We start from the raw sequence: 23,977 nt of genomic DNA on the forward strand, positions 1-23,977 counted from the left end.
CAGCCTCTGTGCTCATCTCTGCGGCTGCTTCGTGTTGCCAGCACAGCCCAGGGACGGCACCAAGTGCTTTGTGAGAGTTGATGCTGAAGCTGGCAGGTGCCCTGGGGCAGGCGCCATGCAAAACATGCAACAGTGGGGTTAGTGAAAAGTTCCCTTCAATTCCATTTCATTTCCCTTAAAAAACAAAAACAAAACCGAAAAGGGCCCGTACCTTGCAAAAAGACAGAACTTGAAATGAAAAGTTAAAGAATTAAAAATTTTCCCTCTCTTCTCAGGGCCAATTGTAAGAGTGTTTAGGGTCCCCACCCCCCATTTCTTTAGTGTAGGTCCTTTTGGCTTTGAGGGAAGCAGCAGAAACAGAGCTGGGTCCCTCGCAACGGGAAATTTATTTCCCCAAGTCGGAGCCACAGGGAGTGTAAGAGGTACTGCGGTTCCATCATCTGTGCTCAGTCCCAGCTCCTTTGAGGAGCTATTCCAGGAGGTCCTGAAAAGAAAGACATAGGCCATATTATTTACAGACCAAAAAAATCCCTATTTTGAAAGCCATTACCTAGTTTCTGGGCTGGCCAAGTCTTACAGTCATTAAATTGCTGCTTCTAGCTTATACCCTCCTTTGCTTCAATCATTATCTTGATCATGAGTAAGAAAAGATCACCCTTTTAAAAAATTTCTGGACCACCCCTCAAGAAGAAATAGTCTCACCTCATCTGAGTCATCATGATAACCACTTTTATGAGTGTGGGAGGTTGTGTCCAAAGCATCCACACCATCCACACCATTGGCCTCCGCATGTTGCTGGAGCACAGAGTATCGATGCACCAGGAACCTGTGGGTGGAAACCACCGTCAACCCTCACATGGTGAGGAGGGGTGCATTTCTTATAGGATGGTGGATTTTCCAAGTTTTACACACTTGCAGAATGAGTCACACATACAGGAAGCACAGCCCGTAGCTGGCATATGGAAAATGTAAGGAAAGATTTGGGCCTGATGTTTCAGGAACATCACTTCAACTAGTTAGTTTTTGCCAGGGGCAGACTCAACCGTCTGCCCTCGGAGGACTTTCTGGTTTGATTGATTTCCATTCCTTACCTTCCCCCACAGACGTATTTCTTCACAAGGAGCACTCCTGCTACGACTGTGACCAGCATCAATCCCACAGTAGCCAGGATAATTGGAACAGAATTTGACTTGGAATTCTTGATAAATTAAAACACAAACACAAACAATTTTGGGTGTGCATATTCTAGGACTGAATTCAAAGAGGCTGCTCATTACCCTATTTCTCTGTTGAATGATCTGCAGTCTCTAGGCACCTAATGATGATACTTTCCCAACCCCAACCCCCGCCCCCAAGATGAACCATCTCAGTGCTACCAGGAGAATATCACAGCTGGCAGAGGGTAACCAGAACTTCAACTGCCTTAAAGCTGTCAGAATGGTGCAAACTCAGTGGCTTCCACGTCAAAGTTACACTGGAAGCCGTAGCAACTACCTAGATCAAATGGTAATTGTGACTGTTCCCCACTACCACTGTTTATAAGTCTTGGAGCTTTTAAGGGTGAAGCAGGAAAGGGAGACTATGATAATAAGTGGGCTGAATGAGTCTAAAACAGGGCCACCACCTGGGAAGGAGCTGTGCCAATGTTACGTTAGGCAAGCCATCCTATGACACCAAGATTTATTTTTTACTTAAGTTGTGGTATGTTTTTACAAATAAGCTTTCCGTATCATTGTTTGAGTGTGACCTACCTGCTTTTGGGTGGGAGATAGGGAGTGTGTGTTTTCAATGTATCCAAGAGGAGGCGGAGCTGGATTCTGGGACAAGTTGTGTCCCTGTGGGCGGGAGTCCTGTGCAATCACACACACAAACACTCTGAGGACAGCCACCAGGAGTGCAGGGTGGGGATGCAGAGAAGGAGGAACTTGCCCCCAACAAGTACACACACCCACACATTTTTCTCCCACTGCCTTCTTAATCCCACCCCTTGTCAGGCCCTCATCCCTTAGAAGGTTAGATAGGAGGGAACTGCAGATTGTCCACCTCTCAATTTCCAGATTAGGAACCTGGGGCCCACAGTTTACTGCCCCAAGTCTCACTGCTGGGCCAGTGCTTCTTTATCAAGAGGCTTCCTCTTTACCATATCCCCATATCCTAGCCAGATAGTTCAGTGCTACAGAACTGTAATCAGCCCTAAAACTTGCTTCTAAATCAAAACCAGCCCCTTATTACCATAGTTCAGTTTCTCATTCTGAACACACTTGACATGACTCGGCACAGAGATCCACCCTACCTATGGTCCAGTGCCCTTCCCTTCCACATGTGTAAAACTCCAGCCCTTTACAGCCGAACTTCTTGAGCCTTTTTCCCAAATGACTCTGAGCCTCAGAAATTTCCTCAACCGTATGCATCTAAGACTTGGAAAAACTTTACTGAATACCATTTTTTTTTCCCCAACAAAAACGTTTTCAGTAGATGAGCTTATCGTTGGGTTATGTGACCATCCCTCATCCTGACAGTTTCCTGTACGAAGGGAAACCTGACAGAAGTAGTCTGGCCACTTGTACTCAGTAATAGAGTTCTTGACACTGTAACTTTTGACTATTCCTGGCAGAACTTAAAACCCCACTTGTATCTAAACCAGATCTACTTTAACATACCTGCTTTCCGGGACTCAGAAAGTTGCTTGTGCACTTCTTTTTCAAGTCTTTCACTTCTCGAACAGGATTCACTCCGCCCTGGCATCTGTCTCCTGGAATTTTCCGGTACCTGAGAGGCAGAGAAAATTTGTTAACAGAATACAAGGATGTACTTCTGGATTCTTGCTTACTTCCTGAAAACAAGATTTTAAAAGTTGCAGAACAACTTCTGGTCATTACACCATCTTTCAGGCCTTGGGGGAGATCTGCAGGGATGTTTTGGGGATATTCTGTGTAGTTTCAGTCCTTGGACAGACCACACATCCCTTGCCTTGCTGCAGGGATATGCCACCTTTCTGCCTTAAGAGACTGTGTCAAAGAACTCTGACCAGGGAAAGCACGTCAACACGCGGTACATAAACCACAGGGGAGGGGAGTGTTTATCAGGGAAGGAGGCAGTGAGCCGCCTCTAGAGCAGCGCTCTCTACTGTGGTGGCTATTTACACTTAATTAAAATTACTTCAGTTCCTCACTCACACTGGTGTCAACAGCTACACAGGGCTAGTGGCGACCACATCAGACACAGCAGATTACAGAACATTTCCCCCATCACAGAAAGTTTTAGTGGACAGTATTTTTCTAGAGTGCTCTCAAATACCGCTCAGAACTAGGCGGAGAGACGCAGCTTTCACTCTGCACAGTGGAGACTCAGTCCCGATACGGGAGAAGCAGCCATCTCACCCATTTGTCGTCAGGTGCTCTTCTCTCCCGTACAAACAAAACTCTAGGTCGTGGCCCTTCAGTTCTGGCTGTTCCACACACTTGGAGTCATTTTCTGGACGGAAGTAGCCAAAATCACTGTAAGAATCAGCAAATAAGGTATCTTTCAAAGTTGCTGAAAGACAGGAAGCGACTAGCAATGAAGGCTTTATGTGGGGCAGTGGATGGTCAATATTCCAGTCTTCGGTTGCCAGAAAAAAGCTAAGGAAGCCTGTGACATATAAAGAGGTCTATTTAGGAAAAAAAAGCACATGGGGAGGGCTGAACTGAGGGAAAATAGCTTATGGATTGGGCCTGGTGGACTTCAGACTCAGTAGCTAGGAGTCCCGCACAGACAGCTCAGGCTCCGGGAAGGGAAGGAGGGCAGCCTGCAGGGGGTGGGGACTCACGTGACTAAGACACAGAGAAACAGTACATCAGCAGCAGATCTAAACTCAGGGACACTTAGCAACTCTTTTATTTCTCTCCAAATAACTCATTTACCCATGTTCTACCCATGGCGGGTATGTTAAACCTTTCCTGCCTTCCCCACTCCGCGTCCCTCTTAGTTTCTTAGATGGTCCTGGCCGCCAATGTGAATGCCTGTTCCTGCCCTCCATTCCATCCCATCTCTCCATAGCGCCACCCATCTGCTCTCCTTTCTCTGCTTTCCCCAAAGAAATGACATGAGCGGCCTCGGCCCCATCCTTCCTACCGCCCCCTGGGCGGGGGCTCGCTTCATGGACAGCGTGGCAGTGACCGCTAGTCCCACTCACCTGGAGGCTTCTCCTTAGCTTGAACCTGTCCTCTTCCTTCACCATCCTCTCCTTTACTGGCCAGATTTCTTAAAAAATATTTTTTCCTTGTTCTGTTTTACTCATTTACTTTTTATTCTATGCATTTGGGCTTCGACCCCCCCCTCTGCAACCTTGAAAATGAATGTCTGTGGCCCTCCAGGGCTCACCAGTCATCCAACCTAGGGGGCTCTCTCTGTCTCGTTCACTCTGACCACCTATTCTGGGGCACCTGCCACACTGCTGTGCCCCAGCCACTGAGGCCCTGAGAGCTGCACTCGTCTGTTTCTTTGGTCACTGCTTGCTCTGCTCTCTTCCTAACCCATAAGTGCAGATGTTTTCCAAGATCCTATAATTCATTCTCTTACTCTGTATTTGCTCCCCTTTCATGAGCTTAACTATTTGTTGCAACTAAAACTTCTAGGTTTTACCTCTCTCGAGCTCTAATCCTATGCATTTCCAAATACCTGCTGGACACTGCCACCTAAATCTGCTGACAGAACCTCAAATAAACAAAACATTCAAAATACATCACGTTTCCTCCTTCGTGCCAGTCCCTCCGGTCATTTCCTCCATTTGTCCAGGACATTACCTTCCTTCCCACTATCTAAGTTGGAAGCAGCCTGAGCACCCCCATCTGGACCCACTCACTTCTTTATCGTGACTACTGTGACTTCCCCTCATGGCCCATCTTCCAGCACACCCTTCCTGATCACGCTGTTGGGGGGGTCTAAGCCCACATCAGTCCACGGGCTTTAACGACCTGCTTCTTCCCAGATGTGCATGGTCAAATCCTACGGCTCATCAGGGCTCAGGCCAAATGCCACCTCCTCTACAAAGCCTTCTTTGACCCACCTACCTCCTTTCAGCTCTGGATGGAATAGTCTCTCCCTTTTCTAAATCCCCAAGTATCCCACCTTCTGTTTCAAACATAATTATGTGCATCTTACCAGGAGAGTCTATAATAAACTTCCTGTTATCACTTTGCACTGCCCTGTGCATAGAAAATATTCAATGAATGTTTGGTAACATATAGATGCTGCTTGTACTTCAAGGCTTTCTGACAAATATTTAAGGGAGAGAGTAGAGAGAACAAAAGATACAGAAGACACCACGCCTCCAATAGCAAGGAGAAATTTCTGGCAAAAATTTTATGTGTTCAATTCAAAATTTCAGGGACCATACCCTTCCCACTCACAAAGCGCACATTTCTCAAGCACGTGGGAAACAGTGTGCAGGCTCTGGAGCTGAACGGCCAGGTTCACATCACAGCTCTGCCACATGATGGCAAATTAGTCATAACCTCTCTGTACCTTCATTTCTCCCTTTGTGAAATGGAAATAACCAGATTACCTCTCTCACGGGGCTGCTGAGGGGAAGTGTAAACAGAGGTACTGCTAAAAAACGTCAGCTGCTATCATTATGACTATGTGATTATCAAATACAATATGCGCTCAAAGAGTCTGGAGTTTAATGGTGGAAGCAAATCTATACACAATAATTAAAATATGGTAAGTGCCGTATTAGGAGCCTAGATGAGGAAAAGCTGGGGAAGGCTTTAAGAAGGCGGTATCTGAGCTAAGTATTAAAGGCCAAGTAGGAATTCACCAGGCTTGGGGGTCAAGCAGGGAAAGACTTCCAGGAAGAAGCAGCAGCATGCACAATGGCATGGAGCTCTGAAGCAGCACAACGTGTTTGGAAAATAGCAGAAGCTCAGGTGACCGAGAGCCACCCTGTGTGCAGTTAAGGATGGGAGACAGCCCTTCAGAGTTTGACAGTATCAATAAGCTCTAGCCCTATTACAACATCAAAGTGGTCTGAGTGACATTTTCCCCTGCGGAAATAGAGAAAGGAGGACCCCTGGCCATTCCACAGATATGAGCCACGCAGGAGGAAACACACTGGGTCAGACTGCAGTTTGCTCAGTCCTGTATTCTCTGTCACCTGCAGTTCAGGAGAATACATTGTGAGAGGACAGGACTGCTATCTGCCTGCTTTCTTTTCCAAATCCACTTCTACCTCCTGTCAGTATCTTTTGCAGGTAACAAGTTCCATAAGATTAGTACCTGTGATGTGAAGCAGTTCCTCTTATTTGCCCTAAGCTACCTTGCTTAGGCTACCTAGGGACTCCCTCGCCCTTGTATAATCAACTAACCCTGTGCCAGCCAAGTAACTAATCCTTAAGCCTGGATGGTCCTGAACTCTAGGGAGTCCACCTTGATGGCCTCTAAGCCTTGATGGGACGTACAGACCATACATACTGATGTCACCTCCTCTCTCAGGACAGATCCACACTCTTTCCGCCTTCAGTCCTGCAGACGATCCCAAACCTAGTACCCTACCTGCTACACCCAGGCTGTCAGGCTGCTTGCTAAAGTCCAGGTTCCTCTTAGCTCCTGTACCACTTTTCTTGGTGTTTCTGTCCTATCATCTTCTCTCTCTCTCCTTTTTAATTCTCACCCTCCTTATGTACCTCTCTCCTTCCCACCACTGCCAAATCAGGATGTCCAGGGGTTGTTGCTGGTTCTGGCCAATAAGTAACTGATACGATGTTATCTGTCCAATTATTAACAACTCTGGTTCCCTTTCTCTGTGCCTCAATTTCCTTAATAAGAAGCAACAGTTCTCCACTCTTGAGGAAGAAGGGAAAGAAAAGGATTTAAATATTTTTGAACTGTCTTTTGCCTCCTCCAGCACGGGAAATGGCTGATAGGGATCTGAGGGATGCTGATACCAGAGGAAGTCCTCCAGGGAGCAGGGACAGACGGATGGCTGCTTGGTCACAACATAGTCCCGACCATTCTGACAGACGGACGACTTGCGTAGCCGTAGGTACTGTTCTTTATAGCCTAAAATGCAGCCATCTCCATAATCTCCAGGGTCTGTGGAGTGAGCCAGCCATATGGTATAGTCCTTCTCTTCACCTAAAAGAAAGACAGGCTGTTCAGGAAACTGCATGGGACAGAACCCACCCATGTGAGGCAGCTGCCAGGCAATAGGAAGAACGAGGAGAAGAAAAGTAGGGATGTCTGACTCAACCTATTGCTTCACTTTGGAATTGCAAATGAAAGTTAACATTAGTGGGAGCCTACCAGCAACTGACTTTTCTTCATGCCAAGGGAGGAGTCTTTGCATCTCATGGCCCATTTGGGTTCTAGGAAAAACCTTATTTTTGACGTGGGGAGCTGGATGGAGAACCTCTAAGGTTCCTTCCAGACTGAGAAGCTGCTGTCTTTAAGTCTTGCACACCTGTGCCCTTGGTCAGCAGGAGCTGTCAGAGGTAAGCAACCAGATGCTTGCCTTTAGGACAAGACACCAATTAGCCAAAAGCATGGGTTTAATTTCACTATGGGTTAGTTTGCTTCAAACGGAAGGGGAAACATACTTTCTAGACTTTTAACTCTCGTTGACTGGCTTTCAAATGAAGACTGTGATGACAGTCAACCTGGCTTAGTTTGTCATATCATCCACTCCTGGAAAAATGACTCAAAGGCTGTGGCCTAAAGACTGTGGATTAGGTTTTTATCTTTTGGGATGTGAAGACCAGCACAGGGCCTGTTAAAGAGCAGGGGCTTAACAAATCTTTTAATGATGTTAAACTTCAGGGATAACTGTAGAGCTGCCTGCTGAGGGGAAAACTTATAAGCCAGCTCCTTTACAGCCTATTTAGTGAATTTAGATTATAATGACTCTCCGATTTTAAATCATTGAAACATCTTGTAGAAAAGTAAGGTCCAAACTGAGTGCTTCTGCTTCCTGCAGGACTCACTAAATTAACATGCTGAGGAAACGGGCCCCTAACACAGCCTAATAACAGTCAGGACCAAATTTAACCAGAGCTTCTCGAAACTTAAGTCTTCTATCGTATTATGCCAGAAAGCAACTACGGGTCACGGGTGGTCACTTTTTCTCCAGTTTTTTCTTTTATCCTCCATGTTTTCAGGACAATGTCAGCATCTTTGGTACTGGGGGCCTGGGTTTGCTTGTGATTTCTTAGGAACACCTTGCAATGAATATTTTAACTTCTCTGAAGCCATTTTCTGGGCCTGCCTTCCAGTTTGAAGTCACAGCATTCCGAAATGGTCAAGCCAAACTCTTTGCATGAAAACTTCCTCACTTCAACATTTTGATAAGTGACACAATCAGTTAGATGCTCTTTGTAACACACTTTCCTCTAGAGTTTCTTCTACAGTTTTGCTGTAATCAAGTGTGAAAAACCCTGAAGTGTTATGAAATAATTTTAGACAAACATAAACATGCATTATCCTTACAAGCAGGAAAAACTCTCAGAAAATGCTACAGAGATCTAAAGTGCAAAACTATACTCTCCTAGATGTCCACATGCGGCTGGTCTGAATTGAGATTCACCATAAGGGTGAGTGTAAAATATGCACTGGATTTTGAGGCCCTAGTTAGAAGAAAAAGAATGTAACAGATGGCCAAAAATCACATGAAAAGATGCTCAACATCACAAATTATCAGAGAAATACAAATCAAAACTACAATGAGGTATCACCTCACACCGGTCAGACTGGCCATCACCAAAAAGTCTACAAATAATAAATGCTGGAGAGGGCGTGGAGAAAAGGGAACCCTCCTACACTGTTGGTGGGAATGTAAATTGGTACAGCCACTATGGAGAACAGTATGGAGGTTCCTTAAAAAACTAAAAATAGAACTACCATATGATCCAGCAATCCCACTCCTGGGCATATATCCAGAGAAAACCATAACCCAAACAGATACATGCACCCCAATGTTCATTGCAGCACTGTTTACAATAGCCAAGACGTGGAAGCAACCTAAATGTCCATCGACAGAGGAATGGATAAAGAAGATGTGGTACATATATACAATGAATATTACTCAGCCATAAAAAGAATGAAATAATGCCATTTGCAGCAACATGGATGGACCTAGAGATTATCGTACTAAGTGAAGTAAGCCAGACAGAGAAAAACAAATACCATATGATATTGCTTATATGTGGAATCTAAAAAAAAGGTACAAATGAACTTATTTACAAAACAGAAATAGAGTCACAGATGTAGAAAACAAACTTATGGCTACCAGGGCAGAAAGGGGGGAGAGGGATAAACTGGGAGATTGGGATTGACATATACACACTACTATATATACAATAGATAACTAATAAGGACCTACTGTATAGCACAGGGAACTCTACTCAATACTCTGTATTGACCTATATGGGAAAAGAATCTAAAGAAGAGTGGACATATGTATATGTATAACTGATTCACTTTGCTGTACAGCAGAAACTAACACAACATTGTAAATCAACTATACTCCAATAAAAATTTTAAAATACCTTAAAGAATGTAAAATATTTCATTAATAATTTAAAAACATTGCCTACACGTTAAAATGATAATATTTTGGACATACTGAAATAACTATATTATTAAAATAAATTTTGCCTCTTTTACTTTTATAATGTAGCTAGCTGATAGAATAATTTAAATTATATATGTGGCTCTCATTTTATTTCTCTTGGACAGTGCTAATCCAAAGAGGGAAGTGCTTTTCTGGTACCATCCCTTTGCCTGCTAACCCACATGGAACATCCTTCAGTCCTCTTTCACACACATGATTTTCTTATTCCAGCTAGAAGAAATTAAACTGAATCGGTTATTTAGGAAAATGGGCTTAAAAGTTTCTGGTAGCAAAGTTCAAAGGAGACACTCACAGTTCCTTTCAAGGATATCTTTAAAATCGATGGTGTAGGAGACCCACTGGCGAGCCAGGAAAGATTCTGTGAAACCCCAGATGCTGATGTTCATGGACTTAGCTCCGGGTTCTGAAGCCAGGCCAGTAAAGTAGATAGGCTCCCTGGTAAACATGTAGGTTTGCCAGCACTGACCCTCGTCTGTGGAGAACCTGAAACCACAATTAGAGAAAGATCATGAGAGAGGACCAACATTTATGGGAATATCAGGAAACCACCGGCTGTTTCATCCCAAATCAGAGAAAAACTCTCATATTTAGGTGATGGCTTACTGACTGTTATATTAATTTTTAATGCCTATAGTTAACGGGGAAAAGGGATTCACTCAAATATTATGGAAGGAAATGCCTTTATAAAAATTCTTCCAAAGGAAAGAAAGGATAGTGGCCCACGTAAGAGTGGGCTTCTAAGTCAACAAACAGAAATTATATAATAAGAACTTGTACTTAAGGAGTCATTTCCCCTCCAGAGTGCTTAAATGCTCCCATAATATTCTTGTTGGGAGGGAGAAGAGTATTTTTTAAAAGTGACGAAAAGTGTTAGCTAGAGGGAGTCAGAGGAAAAAACAAAGCCATTTAATTTGAGTTGCTCTAAATGCAATCCTTTCAAGCACCTTCCCTACAGCTCTGTAGAATGCACAGATCTGAATCAGGGACTGTAACTTCCCCCCAACAAACTGACAAACATCCCACAGTTGCTCTCTATGCAGATAGTGTGGGTGGAGCTGAGCTCATGCATACTTAATCACATTGATAGGACGGCTGCTGTGCTCGATGGCTACAATGATGCCTCCGGAATCCAGGATGGTGTAATAGTGAGGCCCTTCCAGCATCTTCAGCCAGGAGTAACCCCCATCATCTGAGATGTACACATCTGGGATCATCACTGAGATGGCATCCCCCACGCTACCTACAACACAATCCACCATCTCATCAGCATACATCAGCAACGAAACAGAGAGGATTTACTGTCAAGAGAATAATTCTGAATGAGTTTATTCTGATTATTTCCCATCATGCCTCTTGTAATTGAAAAAAAGGCCACTGACAATTTGGTAAAGGTAGAAGTCATGTTGCTCTCTGATGAGAGTCTATGAAAAACCCACAGTATCATTATCTTGCAAGAAATTCTGCAAAGGATGGTAAAAGCCACGTATGGTGGTTTTGTCACAGGGTTCGACACTGTGACTGAGTTTCAGTGTGCTCAACCACTTCTTCCTGCGGAAGTGAGGGTGGGCTGCTTACCGTGGGCGATGACTATGCCAACAGCATTAGGCTCTGAGAGAGGGGCCATTGGAACGTTTAGTTTCTGGGAGATGCTGTAGGAAGCGTGAATATGAAGGCTGCACTGTGGAAAGAAAGCAAAGCTTAGATTAAAACCAAAGGTGCAATTTTTTTACTCATCTCACAGAGTCTTCTAATAAGGCTTTGAATGTATTAACCCAGACTTCCGTGGGATACTCTTCTTAAAAAAATTGTGGTAAAAATCACATACCATAAAATTTATCATCTTAACCATTTTTAAGTGTGCAGTTCAGTAGTGTTAAGTACATTCACACTGTTGTGCAGCCATCACCACCATCCATCTCTGGAACTTCTGTGTCCTGCAAAGCTGAAACTCTGTGCCTGTTAAACAGTAACTCCCCATTCCCCCTTCCCCCGATGCTGGCAACTACTATTCTACTTTCTGTCTCTATAAATGTGACTAGTCTAGGTATTTCATATAAGTGAAACCATACGGTATTTGTCCTTCTGTGACTGGCTTAGTTCACTTGGCATAATGTCCTTACAGTCCAGCCATGTTGCAGCATGTGCCAGAATACCCTGCCTTTATAAGACTGAATATTATTCCATTGTATTTATACACCACATTTTGCTTATTCATTCATCTGTCAATGGACACTCAGATTGCTTCCATCTTTCAGCTATTGTGAATAATGCTGCTTATAAACATGCATGTTCAAATATCTCTTGAGACACTGCTTTCAATTCTTTGGGATATATACCCAGACGTGGAGTTGCTGGATCATATGGTAGTTCTACATTTAACTTTTTGAGGAACCCTCATATTGTTTTCCATAGCAGCTACACAATTTTCATTCCCACCAGCAGTGCACAAGGTTCCAATTTCTCCACATCCATGTCAACACTTGTTATTTTTTATTTTTTGGATAGTAGCCATCCTAATGGATCTGAGGTGATCTCTCGCAAATCAAAAATTTTGATTTGCATTTCCCTAATAATTTCCCTAATAATTGGTGATATTGAGCATCTTTTCATGTGCTTACTGGCCATTTGTATATTTTCTTTAGAGAAATGTTTATTCAAGTCCTTTGCCCATTTTTAATGTGGGTTATTCGTTTTTTTGTTATTGAGTTATAGGCTCAGTGGGATATTCTTGATTCTGAAATGCATTAGTATATTTGGAAAAAAACTATGCAATTATTTTCGCATGTGTATCTGTCTTAGTTTACTTTATTCCTGCACTACACCAAAGCCTCTGATCAATATTTAAAGTACGATTCCACACAAATAAACTTGATGAACGCCTGACATACTTCAGATGCTGTACAAGATGTGGCGGTGATTTGAATAAGACCCAGTCCTGTCTTTAAGAAATATTTCTCAGAAACTAGTTGAGGTATAAAGCAGGATGAAAATTAGTGCTTTACAAGAGTTTCAAATTGGTTAAAATGTTAATATTATGCCATGTATATTTTACTGCAATAAAAAAAAGCTTCAAGCAAACTGCTAATGAAACGAACAGCAATGATTAGCTCTAACTGAAGATGGGCACTAAGGATGGTTAGGATTTCCACTAACTCTAATGAACTGGGGGTAGGGGAGACAGGTACAACTTCCCCAGGAATAATGTGGGCAGGAGGCAGCTACATGCAGGGTGTTCCGGGAGCAGCAGAAGTTACAAGGGGTGTGCCAGTGATAAAATGGGCAATGACGATGAAAAGGCAGAAGATAGCCTGACAGGGAAGGAGGGGACCTTTATTCGCCAGATCACAGGCAAAGGGGAACCACAAAGAATGTTGGGGAGGGAGAGACACAGCAGCGTGAGGGTGTCAAGGTAAGTAAAGAGGCCACTTTACCTGCCCAGGCTTAAGGTGAGAAGGGCAGGTGCAGGGCAAGGCCAGCATGGAGGGATGGAAAAAGGGGAGCAGGAGGGGGAGAGACACTCCACAGCACTCATGAATACAGAGAAGAGAGAGGGTGTGATGGGGGTGGTGTAGGTACATTTATCTCACACTGTCTGAGGCTCTTAAAACAAAACAGAAAGCCCAGCCGGGACAGCAGAGTGCATATCAGCCACAGGTACTCTGAGGAGAGCTTGGAATTACCAACACTGTCACTTTTGAAGAAAACTCCCAGGGTTCCACTAAGCTCCTCTCAAATTCTGTAAAAGTCAGACATAAAGCTTGTTTTTTTTTGTTTGTTTGTTTTTTCTTGGCTGTCAAGACCTGTCAGTCATGAAACCTGGGATCTCCTGGAGCGATGCGTTTGTATTTCTAGTTCTTGGTCTCTCCTCAGAGGGCTCATCTCCTGCTTCCACGTGCCACACCGGGTCACCACCCATACCCACCGGCCACGTGGAGCCTTGGCAGAGGGGAAGAGAGGCCAAGTTCTCTTTCATTTGCCTCTGGCCAGTATGGCTTTGCACTGCTCACGAATGGCTGGTCTATGGCTTTCTGTAGAATTCCTGAAGTTTCATAGCTGCCATCATGACTCCTAACTAATCACCGGCCCATCTGTCCACTCTGTTTTCATTCAGCAGTTTAGTACAACACAAATTGTTAGTCTTCAATTTTGTTTTTCTTTAAACACAAATAAGCCATAATATTTTGGTCTTTCTTCGCCGTTCCTATTTCCTACATCCTAGTTAATTTCAACCCCTCATTTCCAAATTTTCCACCTTTATCTGTAGACCCTCATCAAGTACAAAACTTCATTATTCAAAAGCCTGGCACTAATAAGAGCAGAACAGAATGGCTGCTTTGCTCCAAATACATATGACAGTTGGAGTAAAACAAACCTCGTTCTTATTTTTTGCAGTAGCATCGCATTCACTGTTCTCAGGCTTCCTCAGGTGCTTCCACCTTCCTCCTTGGTCAAAAGTGATCATCGTCTGGATAGAATTATCTGAATAGGAAAAGGATGATATTAAGCCTGATACACTGGAAGCACCCTATTAAATTCAGTTTATCATTGCATAACTGTCTCCTAACAGAGACTATATAACACCGTTAGAACCCTGGAGTCCCACAAGCTTGTTACATCCAGTGAAATGGCTCAGTGCTGGTGAGTAGGATATTTGAAGGAGGCTTCCCACCTGAACAGGATCCAACTGATTCCAGAAATCATCTACACTGATACTCTTGTAAAAAGATACCTTTATCTCCTTACCAGCACTAACAGGCTGACGTCTATTCTTCTTCCTTGTTTGCTTGCCTTGGAAGTAAAATCTACAGTGGGAAGGCATTCTAATCATGACTCAGACAAGGCCATGATACGGGGCTTGTTTTAGTGAATCTCAAGATTTGAATGTATCTGCATAAGTCTCACTTAATAATTCCTAATTTTTGTCTCTCTGCCCCTCCATATCCTATCCCTCTTTTACCTCTTCCTTTTTTTTCTTCATGTGTCTTCCCCATTCTCTATTCTTAATGATATAAATTGTTGCAGGTTTAAATTCAAAGATATTATGCTTTGAGTTTCTCAAGGAAAATCAAAAAAGAAGTAAATAAGGTAAATTTCATTTATTCAATAGATGTTTTATTGCCTGTCCACTATGTGAAAATTGCTGTAAGGCTTTGGGAATATATCAGTGAACAAATCAGGAAAAAAAACTTTGTGAAATATATATTCTAGTAAGGTGAGGCAGACAAACACTAGACATTGTACACAGGTAAATTAGTTAGTATGTTAGAAAATAAGTGCTATGGAAAAGACTTGCACAGCTAGAGGGGGGACTCAGAGTGTGCGTGTGTAGGGGCAGGCAGACTGACATTTAAAATAGGATAGTCAGGGCAGGTCTCGTCAGAAAGTAACACAACCAAAGGCTGGGAGGAGGAAAGCGTCAGCCTTACAGATATGTGAGGAAAGAGAGAGAACAGTCAGTGCAAATCTCTCAGCCATGAGTGTGCGATTCTGGTGTGTTTAAGGACTGGCAGAGGGCTGGAGTGACTACAGGAGAGTGAGCAAAGCAGAGAGGAGCTGGAAGTGAGGTCAGGGAGGAACCAGGGTGTCAACATCACTTGGACTTTGCAAGGTCTTTACAAAGTGAAAACAAACATCCCCCACCTCCTTTCAAAAAGTGAATACATATATAAACAAAACCTAAACAAATCTTTGTACTTTAGAGTAATGTGTTTACTTGTACAACTGGGCCACAGTAAAGGTAAGGTCTGAGAACCACTGAAGAGAACGCAAGAGGAATCTCGGCTGGCTATCACTCTGCCCTCCACAAGGCGAAAAGCAGTAAGTGGTCTAAACTCCTTCCTGTAGGCCTGAACCTCCCAACACAGAAGACTTATTTTATAAACTAAACAACGTAGAACCCCCCCCACCCCCCAAATCTTTCTTTCTGCCTGCTGCTGTTTTGTTCTTTCTTAGTTCTATTTACCATAACTTATTTAAAATAGAGAGCCAGAATTTACATGGATAGCCTTGTTGACTAGGCAAGCAACATTACTGGGGAGGATAGGATCATCAGTTTCCCCAAAAGCCTCCACTCCCAACATGTTCAGCTGAAGGAGAGCTGTGCTGAGACCCACCTTCTGAGAGCACACTTGTCATGTAGACCCCACGGAGGGAGGTCACGTTGGTAAAGTCTGTCTCGCCACCTGTGGTTGTGTAGAGATGTCGGTCCAAGGACTTGGAATAGACAATGCCTCGATCATCCGAGGTAAATATAGTGCCAAATCCGGTATCTGGAACAGGCAAACAAACAAAAACACTAAGTCTTGGGAGGGAACAGAGAGAAAACAATAGTCTAGTCATACACATGACACATGACTGACTGACTGCACACATCAGCCAACTGTCTCTCTTCATGATGTACACGCAGACCTGAGAGTCAATCAAGGTTTGATACTCAAGATCTTCGTGGCCATCTTTAATTCTAGTACCCAGTTTAGTGCCTGAAATATAGCAGATGCTGAATTTGTTGAATAAATTAATCAGATGTTACAGAAAAGCTCTTCTCAGTTATACTCTGGTGGCAGAGGCACTGTATGTAGCTTCATATCTTACACATCTTTAAATCTTTACACTCTAAAATAATGCTTCTCAAACTATGGTGAAGGATCAATTTTAAAATTTCAATTATGTCACAAACTGATGCTTTTGTAAATATAACAAAAATTTATCACTAGAAAAATGAAATACAAAAGAAAGAAAAAATATAATCATCAAAATTTTTTTTTATTATTAGAGTTAACAGATACAAAATTTCTTTGTCAAAGGGCTGTAAGAGTTTCTAAATGCTCGCTCTTGCTTTCCGTACATATTTGGTAATAAAGCATTTGCAAATCAGTACCAGTCCTCCGACCATTCTTTGAGCAGCACTGCTCTAGAACACCTGGACATACTATACAAACCGCCTTAGAGGGTCAAAGCAAGTGGCCTTTTTAACAGAGGCTACATATCATCTCTAAGACAGAGTATTCAGTAGGCCACTAATAAATTCCTAGGGGTAAAAGGAAAAATTGACACGTAAGAAGGAAAGCTACTAAAGTAGGGTTTGGAGCTTAAATCTCTGTGCTTCAAGGGTGAGCCGCTGCACAGCTCTTACCTCCAGGTTCGTCTACATGCATGAACACCATGTCATCATTAGCTGCTAGAATAGAATAGAATTGTTCCTGCCCCACAGAGGGGAGCTGGGCCATACTCCATGTGTCCCCTCGATCTGTTGACACATGAATCCTTCTTGTTGTATCCTGGAACAAATGCCAATATTTATCTTTTAAATTTCTACCAAGATGCCATGTGCAGTGACACGAATAGGTACATTATTATTAATAATTATATGTATCATTATCCATTTCCTCACTGGGTACAACTGTTAAAAATGAAAGGTCCTAGTATCAATTACCAAAGCTATTTCTAACCTCTTGCAAAGATCCAGGCACTGGAACAATCCATCCTATTGTAAGTAAGGTTATCCTGGTTTCCTCTTTGGCTTCTTCATTCTGGTGTGGCCCCCTAAGATATTAACCTCCCAACTTCTGACATGCCAATTTCCTTCAATAGAGATTAGGGTTTGTCGGGACCATCATTAGTTTGGCTCTATAGCCATTCGCATATGCTTGCTCAGATAATTCTTTTTATTTTTTAATTGATTAATTAATTAATTTATTTATTTATTTTTGGCTCCATTGGGTCCTCGTCGCTGCGCGCGGGCTTTCTTTAGTTGCAGCGAGTGGGGGCTACTCTTCGTTGTGGTGCACAGGCTTCTCATTGCAGTGGCTTCTCTTGTTGTGGAGCACGGGCTCTAGGCGCATGGACTTCAGTAGTTGTGGCATGCAGGCTCAGTAGTTGTGGCTCGCAGGCTCTAGAGTGCAGGCTCAGTAGTTGTGGTGCACGGGCTTAGCTGCTCTGCGGCATGTGGGATCTTCCTGGACCAGGGCTCGAACCCGTGTCCCCTGCATTGGCAGGCGGATTCTTAACCACTGCACCACCAGGGAAGCCCTCAGATAATTCTTAAAATGATGACTGCTGCATAGAAGTTTGGTCCCTTTGAGACAGTCCTGGCATAATCCAAAGAATTAGATAATTAAGGGTCTAGAAAACGGAGATGAAACGCAGGCTTGGGAAATCATGAGGGAAGTCAAAATGTGACGTGTCTCCTCTTTTTTTTTTTTTTTAACATCTTTATTGGAGTATAATTGCTTTATAATGGTGTGTTCGTTTCTGCTGTATAACAAAGTGAATCAGCTATACATGACATGTCTCCTCTTTAAGGAAGGCTCTCAGAACAGCCATGATGGAGGGAACATGCCAGGCTGGGAAGAGGCCAAGGAGAGTCAGAAATTAATATAATGAAGCTGATCAGGGAGTATTTAGCTGTTAAAAGGAGTCTGTTGAGGAGGCAATTAACACGTACTGTCTGATAAATAGTTTAAAATAGCTTCTAGACACAGTTTAGCCAGGGCACAAGAATTAGTCCCAGAGCCTCCTTATGTTAAATACTCTTCAGTGACAAGTACATTTAACTTATTTTTCTAACTTACATCTTAGATGTTTACTGTGAATCTTACTGTCACTGTTATAGGTAGAAACTAGAGTTCAAAAGCACACAGCAGAATTTTAATTTTGTAGCAGTATAGAGTATAGGCGACTACCTCTGGAATTAGACAGTCTGGTTTCCACCAGGGTTCCACCTCTGGGTGACCCTAGACAAGTTACTCAATTTCCTCAAATAAAAACCGAGATAACAGTATGAACTTACAGCGTTGTTGGGAAGATTGTTATAAAACTGCTCCAGGGCGTGATCTGTAGTTACTATGTCTACTTCCCCATCTCCAATTCTCTCTGAACCCACTCCAATCAGCCTTTTAACTTCAGTACTCCAAGGAAACTGCTTTCATCGAGGTCACCAACAACCTATACTTTTCCAACTCCAGTGGATAATTCTCAGAACTCATCTAACTACACATTTCAGCTGAGTTTAACACAGCTGACCACTTCTTCCTCCTTGAAACATTTCTTTCACTTGGCTTTCATGACATCACCTGTCCTATTTCCCTCACCTCACTGGTCCCTCCCTCTAAGTCCTCTTTGCTGACCTGAACAGTCTCTTTCCAACCTTTCCCTGCTGGGGTGATTCAGGGCACCAGGTGCTCAGCCCTCCCACCTCTTCTCAACTGACTCATTCCTCCACAAGATACCATCTAGTCACATGGCCAGATGAGATTATACCATATGATTATACCATATAATTTTGGGAGATTCATATACCCAAGTGTTTACTTGACATTTCCACCTAGATATCTAATAGGCATCTCGCATCCAAAGCTGAATTCTTGATTTTCTTCCCATAAACTTGCTTCTCTTGCAGTCTTTGCCGTCTCAGTAAATGGCACCACCATTCACCCAGTTGCTCAAGCCAAAGACTCTAAAGTTATCCTTGGTTCATCTTATTCTCTCACAATCCGCCTCTAATCCATCAGCAAACACTATTGGTGATACATTTAAAAATATATCCACAATCTTACCATGTCTCCCCTCATCCACTGTTAACAGCCTGGTCCAACGTACCATCTCTCTCACTACCGCTCCTGTTGCTTCCACTCCTGCCCCATGAGGCTACCCTACGCACACCTATTCTGTTAGAAGAGAAGGCCAGCTACGCCATTCCCCTGCATGAAACCTTTTCACAGCTTCCCAACACGTGAAGAATGGAAGCCAAGGCTTAATCACAACCTATAAAGGCCCTGTGCAATCTGGCCACTGGCTGCCCATCTTTGGACCACCCTTCCCTATGCTCCAGCCATGCTGCTCTTCTCACTTTTCTTCAGTATTCCAAGCATGCTCCAGCCTGAGGGTCTTTGCACTCACTGCTTCCTCAGCCTAGATGTCCACGCGGCTGTGCTCTCACTTCAGTCACGTCTCAGAGAGCCCATCCAAACCACCCTATCTAAAACAGTGCTGCTCTGGGACTTCCCTGGTGGTCCAGTGGTTAAGAATCCACCTTCCGATGCAGGGGATGCGGGTTCAATCCCTGGTCGGGGAGCGAAGGTTCCACAGGCCGCGGGTCAACTAAGCCTGTGCGCCGCAACTACTGAGCCCGTGTGCTGCAAACTACAGAGCCCACACACACTAGAGCCCGCGCGCCACAACCACAGAGAAGCCTGTGCACCACAGTGTAGATCCCACGCAGCTAAATAAATAAATAAATAAATAAATAAATAAATAAAATAGCGCTGCTCCAATTCCCGCCTCTTTCTATGTATTCACTCTGCTTTAGGTTTCTTCACAGCTTTAATCATTACCTGATATTATATCATATTTATCAGTTTAGTATCTATCTCCCTACTTGAATAGAAACTCTGAGAGCAGGACATGTATCTGTTTTGTTCACTGCTACATTCCCAGAACCTATATACCTAGTATATAGCAGGTACTCAATTAATGTTACATATTTCCATTATCTTTATTGAATAATAAGTAGATTGCTTTTTTCAGAATCTATGTCTGAGTGAAGCCCAAACACTGGATCTACATATCCCAAAACAGATACCAGAATTCAGTTGGTGACATAGGTCAAAGTACAGAGGAGCCCAGAAGAGTCAACTAGCCTCTATAAAAAGAATCACCCCCAAATCTTACAGCGATACTAAATATGCAAAGGGCAACTGACTCCATCAGTACATGCAGTAAAAGCTACCTATTTGAGGCATAATTTATTAACTATTTCAAGAGGCAAGAAACTCCATCAGTACATGTAGTAAAAGCTATCTATTTGAGGCACATTTACAGAAATATCAGAACCCATAGAGAAGAGGCAAACACCCACCTTATCAGCCATCACAGAGGCAAAAAGGAAACGTCCCCCAAGACCAAATGAGTAGATTTTCACACCAATGGTTTTGAAGCTTTTTCCCAAGTCTGAAGTTCTCCGTAATTCCAGTGCCCCAAGGTCAGCTTCTTAAACAAGACAAAATATTAATTAAAATTTCACTTACTGGTGAGCCTCTAGTTCAAAACAATTGTTTTAGAATTGTTTTTAGTTTTATAGCAAAAGAATTTTTAATCCTATGCATGTTAATCAGGTAACAATATAAAAGGATATAGAATTAAACATAGGAAATTCACAGTTGGGTTTTATCTTTTTACATGTGAGGTTTTATATTGGACAGAAAGACAGAGTTTACTTAATTCCAATACAGTGTTGCATAAAAATACCACAGCATCCTGCTTTACTTTCTTCATGACACAGTTTGCAATTATCTTATTGTATTTTAAGTTGTCTTGTTTGAGTTTCGGTTTTCCTGTTGATCATCCAACATCCCTACTTGAATTGAGGCTCCATAAGAGCAGGCCCTGGGTGTCTCGTTCTCGCCGTCCTGAGAATGGTGTTTAGCGTACTACTGCAGGTGCTCAAATGAATGGTTAAATGAAATGAGTCTGCTGAATGAATAAATGAAAGATTATGCTTTCAGCTTTGAAACTGTGCTGCTGATTGGAAAGCCAGTGGCTTCCACCAACACAAACACAATCCATGTTCTTTGGCAGAAATCACTATGCATTTCAATTTGTTATTGTTTGTAGCCTCATATTTACTTTATGTAAATACATTGCTAAAATTAAGTATACTGGCTCTGTGTATAGGCTGCATTTTTTATTTGATCGAGGCAGAGTATAGTACTTGGTTGTTTGGACTTTCAAGATTTTGAAAATCACTAACAGCTAGCTATCTTTAGCTATTAAAATAACAAGAGAATGGAAACATCTTTGATGCTTCTACCTCTTACAACCCAGAATATTCTACCATGAATGGACACCAGGACACTCTTTTCTGGGACTAAAATATACTTACTGCAGGAGCCATTCACATAGGTGGTAAAGAAGATGGTGTTTTCTGATCCCCTACAATGAGGCAAAGACAGAGAAAAGACACGGTTCAAGACTGCGAACAGACTGCATCAACCTTAGTCACTTAGCTCCAAGCAGGTCTAATAAGGGTCACCTATGGGTACTAGCCAAAACAGCCTTCTTGGATGCTGTACACTGATTCTTTCACAGCTTCACATCAAGGTTCCCACAGTCTGGCCCCAGGCGTTTTCCACACGCCACTACTTCTTTATGTGAACTCTTCCAGCCGGTCAAACTGGTCTCCTTACACTCTCCAAACCTGCCTCTTGCATTTGCTTATATTATTTCCTTCTTAAAACACTTTTCTCTCGTGTGACCAAATCTTACCCTCACAATCTTCAGGCTCCAGGTTAAAATCTAACTCTTCCATGAAGCGTTCCCTGTCACTCTAACTGGAAGCCTTCTTTAGTGCAAACTTCTAGAGCAGTGGTTCTCAACCAGGGGCGATTTTGCTCCCAAGGGACATTCTTGGTCGTCACAACTGGGGGAGGGGGATTGTTACAACTGTTTAGTGGGGAGAGGCCAGGGATGCTGCTAAACATCCTGCAATGCTCAGGCTTTTCCCCCGCAACAAAGAACTGTCCAGTCCAAACATCATTAGTGCTGAGGTTGAGAAACCCTGTGCGAGAGCCCTGTGCTACTCTGTGTCAGCCACTTGGCACTCCTTTGTCTCCTGTTTGGCTATTTTAATTGCATAGTGTTTGCCTTATCTCTCCTACTACACTACTGAGTTCTTCAAGGCAGGTACTAAGTTTTATGCTTTGTTGTTTCCCCTTAGAACCTAGTTCAGTGCTTTGTATGAACTAAATAATTTAGTTCTTTCACCTCAAATAGACAACTAGGTCAGAGGTTGAATTATTTAAATTCCAACTTGGAAAGGGAGTTTCCAGGGAACTAGATTCAGACCTTGATAGTACTTACAGATTAGCACCAGCAAAAGGTGCTGGGTCTCAGACACAGAGGACAAACTAGTGGTTACCAACGGGGAGAGAGAGGAGGGGAGGGGCAAGATAGGGGCGGGAGATTAAGAGGCACAAACTACTACGTATGAAATAAATAAGCTACAAGGATATGTTGTACAGCACAGAGAATACAGCCAATGTTTTTTAACTATAAATGGAATATAATCTATAAAAATTTTGAATCACTATGTTATACACCTGAAACTAATATAATATTGTAAATCAACTGTACCTCAATTAAAAAAGGGTGCTGGGTCTGAGCATGTTCTTTCAGAACTTTAGATTGTAAATTCCTAGAACCCAAAGATCTAAAAGGTGAGTAAATAGTTACCAGCAGCCCAGATGTTATATTTAGACACCATGCAGAGAAACAAGTTACAAAAGTAAAAAATCTTGTATAGGATACAAAATAAAATACCATTTAAAAATAACTTTTTAGTTTTAAAGATGAGTTTTCTATTTATTTCTTTTAGCTTTACTGAGGTATAACTGACAAATAAAATTGTAAGATATTTAAAGCGTACACTGTGCTGATCTGATATACAGATGTAAAGGTGAGTTTTAATGATCAAAATTATTATAGTCTTATTTGAACACACCTTACATATTTTAGGTCTATCAGGAGCAAAATAACTTGTTAACTTAGTTACTTTAAAAATTCCTTCCTGATAAGACCATATAATATATAAACACAATTAATTAAAATACATAAAATGAAAGCAGATGTGGCATGTGTACCATAGTGGTGCTGTAAAAACCTCATTCAACCAGCATTTTCTAAAAAGGACTTTACTTAAGCACCATTTTTAATAGTTTAGTTAATTTTGGTAGACATACTTGGCAATGTCTATATCACACATTTCCCCATCTCCCTAAGTAGAGGACATTAAATAGTGAACTCTTCCTTGGGATTACGGACCATCGTCATCAACATCAACCGTATGAAACGGTAACACAGTGTTCCTATTGGAAGTTACTGAGGCCTATGTGCTCTCTTGACACAGCACTAAATCCTTTCATCCCGTTGCGTTCTCTGTCTCTGCCTACTCTGAGAGTTCTCCTGCCTCCATGTGGCTCCCAGGCAGTGGACTCTCAGGCTGGCCTGTGCTTGCTGTTCACACTCACGTGCCCCACCTCTGGCAGCAACCTGCTATCAACTGGGAAACCAGATCAACAAACTTGCTGAAATTAGTCAAAGAGAAAGAAGAAAGAGGCTCTCAACAAGGGTCTGAGCCTAATCAGAGTTTTGGAGGTATGAAGGCTCATATTTCTTGCTCAACCGTCCCCCAAATTCCCCAAACAAATCTCCTTTCACAGAAGGAACAAACTAAAGCCCAGAGAGGTTAAGCCTCGACTAGCAGCCGATCCAGGTGAGAACAAAGGTGACATGACCCCCAAGTAGGAGCCTCCTCCGCTCCATCGTCTGTAAGCCGGGGTTAGGGAGGGGCACCGAGAGAAGTGAATGGATTTTGGT

General features: G+C 42.7%; 1 protein-coding gene across 4 annotated transcripts in view; it reads right to left on the reverse strand.

Moving 5' to 3' along the window:
- Positions 1 to 363: 363 nt before the first annotated feature.
- Positions 364 to 23,977, reverse strand: part of SORT1 (sortilin 1) — a 69,523-nt gene continuing 45,909 nt past the window's right edge. The window contains exons 7-21 of one of the 4 annotated variants that reach the window (XM_068540434.1): positions 21,486 to 21,535; positions 20,463 to 20,593; positions 16,740 to 16,884; positions 15,721 to 15,876; positions 13,980 to 14,086; positions 11,183 to 11,285; positions 10,679 to 10,847; positions 9,900 to 10,090; positions 6,927 to 7,116; positions 3,381 to 3,497; positions 2,661 to 2,769; positions 1,752 to 1,850; positions 1,092 to 1,198; positions 703 to 826; positions 364 to 484 (exon numbers count right to left, since the gene is read on the reverse strand). In XM_068540434.1, coding sequence (XP_068396535.1) covers positions 470 to 484; positions 703 to 826; positions 1,092 to 1,198; positions 1,752 to 1,850; positions 2,661 to 2,769; positions 3,381 to 3,497; positions 6,927 to 7,116; positions 9,900 to 10,090; positions 10,679 to 10,847; positions 11,183 to 11,285; positions 13,980 to 14,086; positions 15,721 to 15,876; positions 16,740 to 16,884; positions 20,463 to 20,593; positions 21,486 to 21,535 — 1,813 coding nt within the window. In that variant the 3' untranslated portion in view covers positions 364 to 469. The remainder of the gene's footprint in view (positions 485 to 702; positions 827 to 1,091; positions 1,199 to 1,751; positions 1,851 to 2,660; positions 2,770 to 3,380; positions 3,498 to 6,926; positions 7,117 to 9,899; positions 10,091 to 10,678; positions 10,848 to 11,182; positions 11,286 to 13,979; positions 14,087 to 15,720; positions 15,877 to 16,739; positions 16,885 to 20,462; positions 20,594 to 21,485; positions 21,536 to 23,977) is intronic. The other 3 variants (XM_068540435.1, XM_068540437.1, XM_068540436.1) reach the window with 3 other exon arrangements.

Source organism: Eschrichtius robustus, chromosome 3, assembly GCF_028021215.1.
Source record: "Eschrichtius robustus isolate mEscRob2 chromosome 3, mEscRob2.pri, whole genome shotgun sequence".
Lineage (NCBI taxonomy): Eukaryota > Metazoa > Chordata > Mammalia > Artiodactyla > Eschrichtiidae > Eschrichtius > Eschrichtius robustus.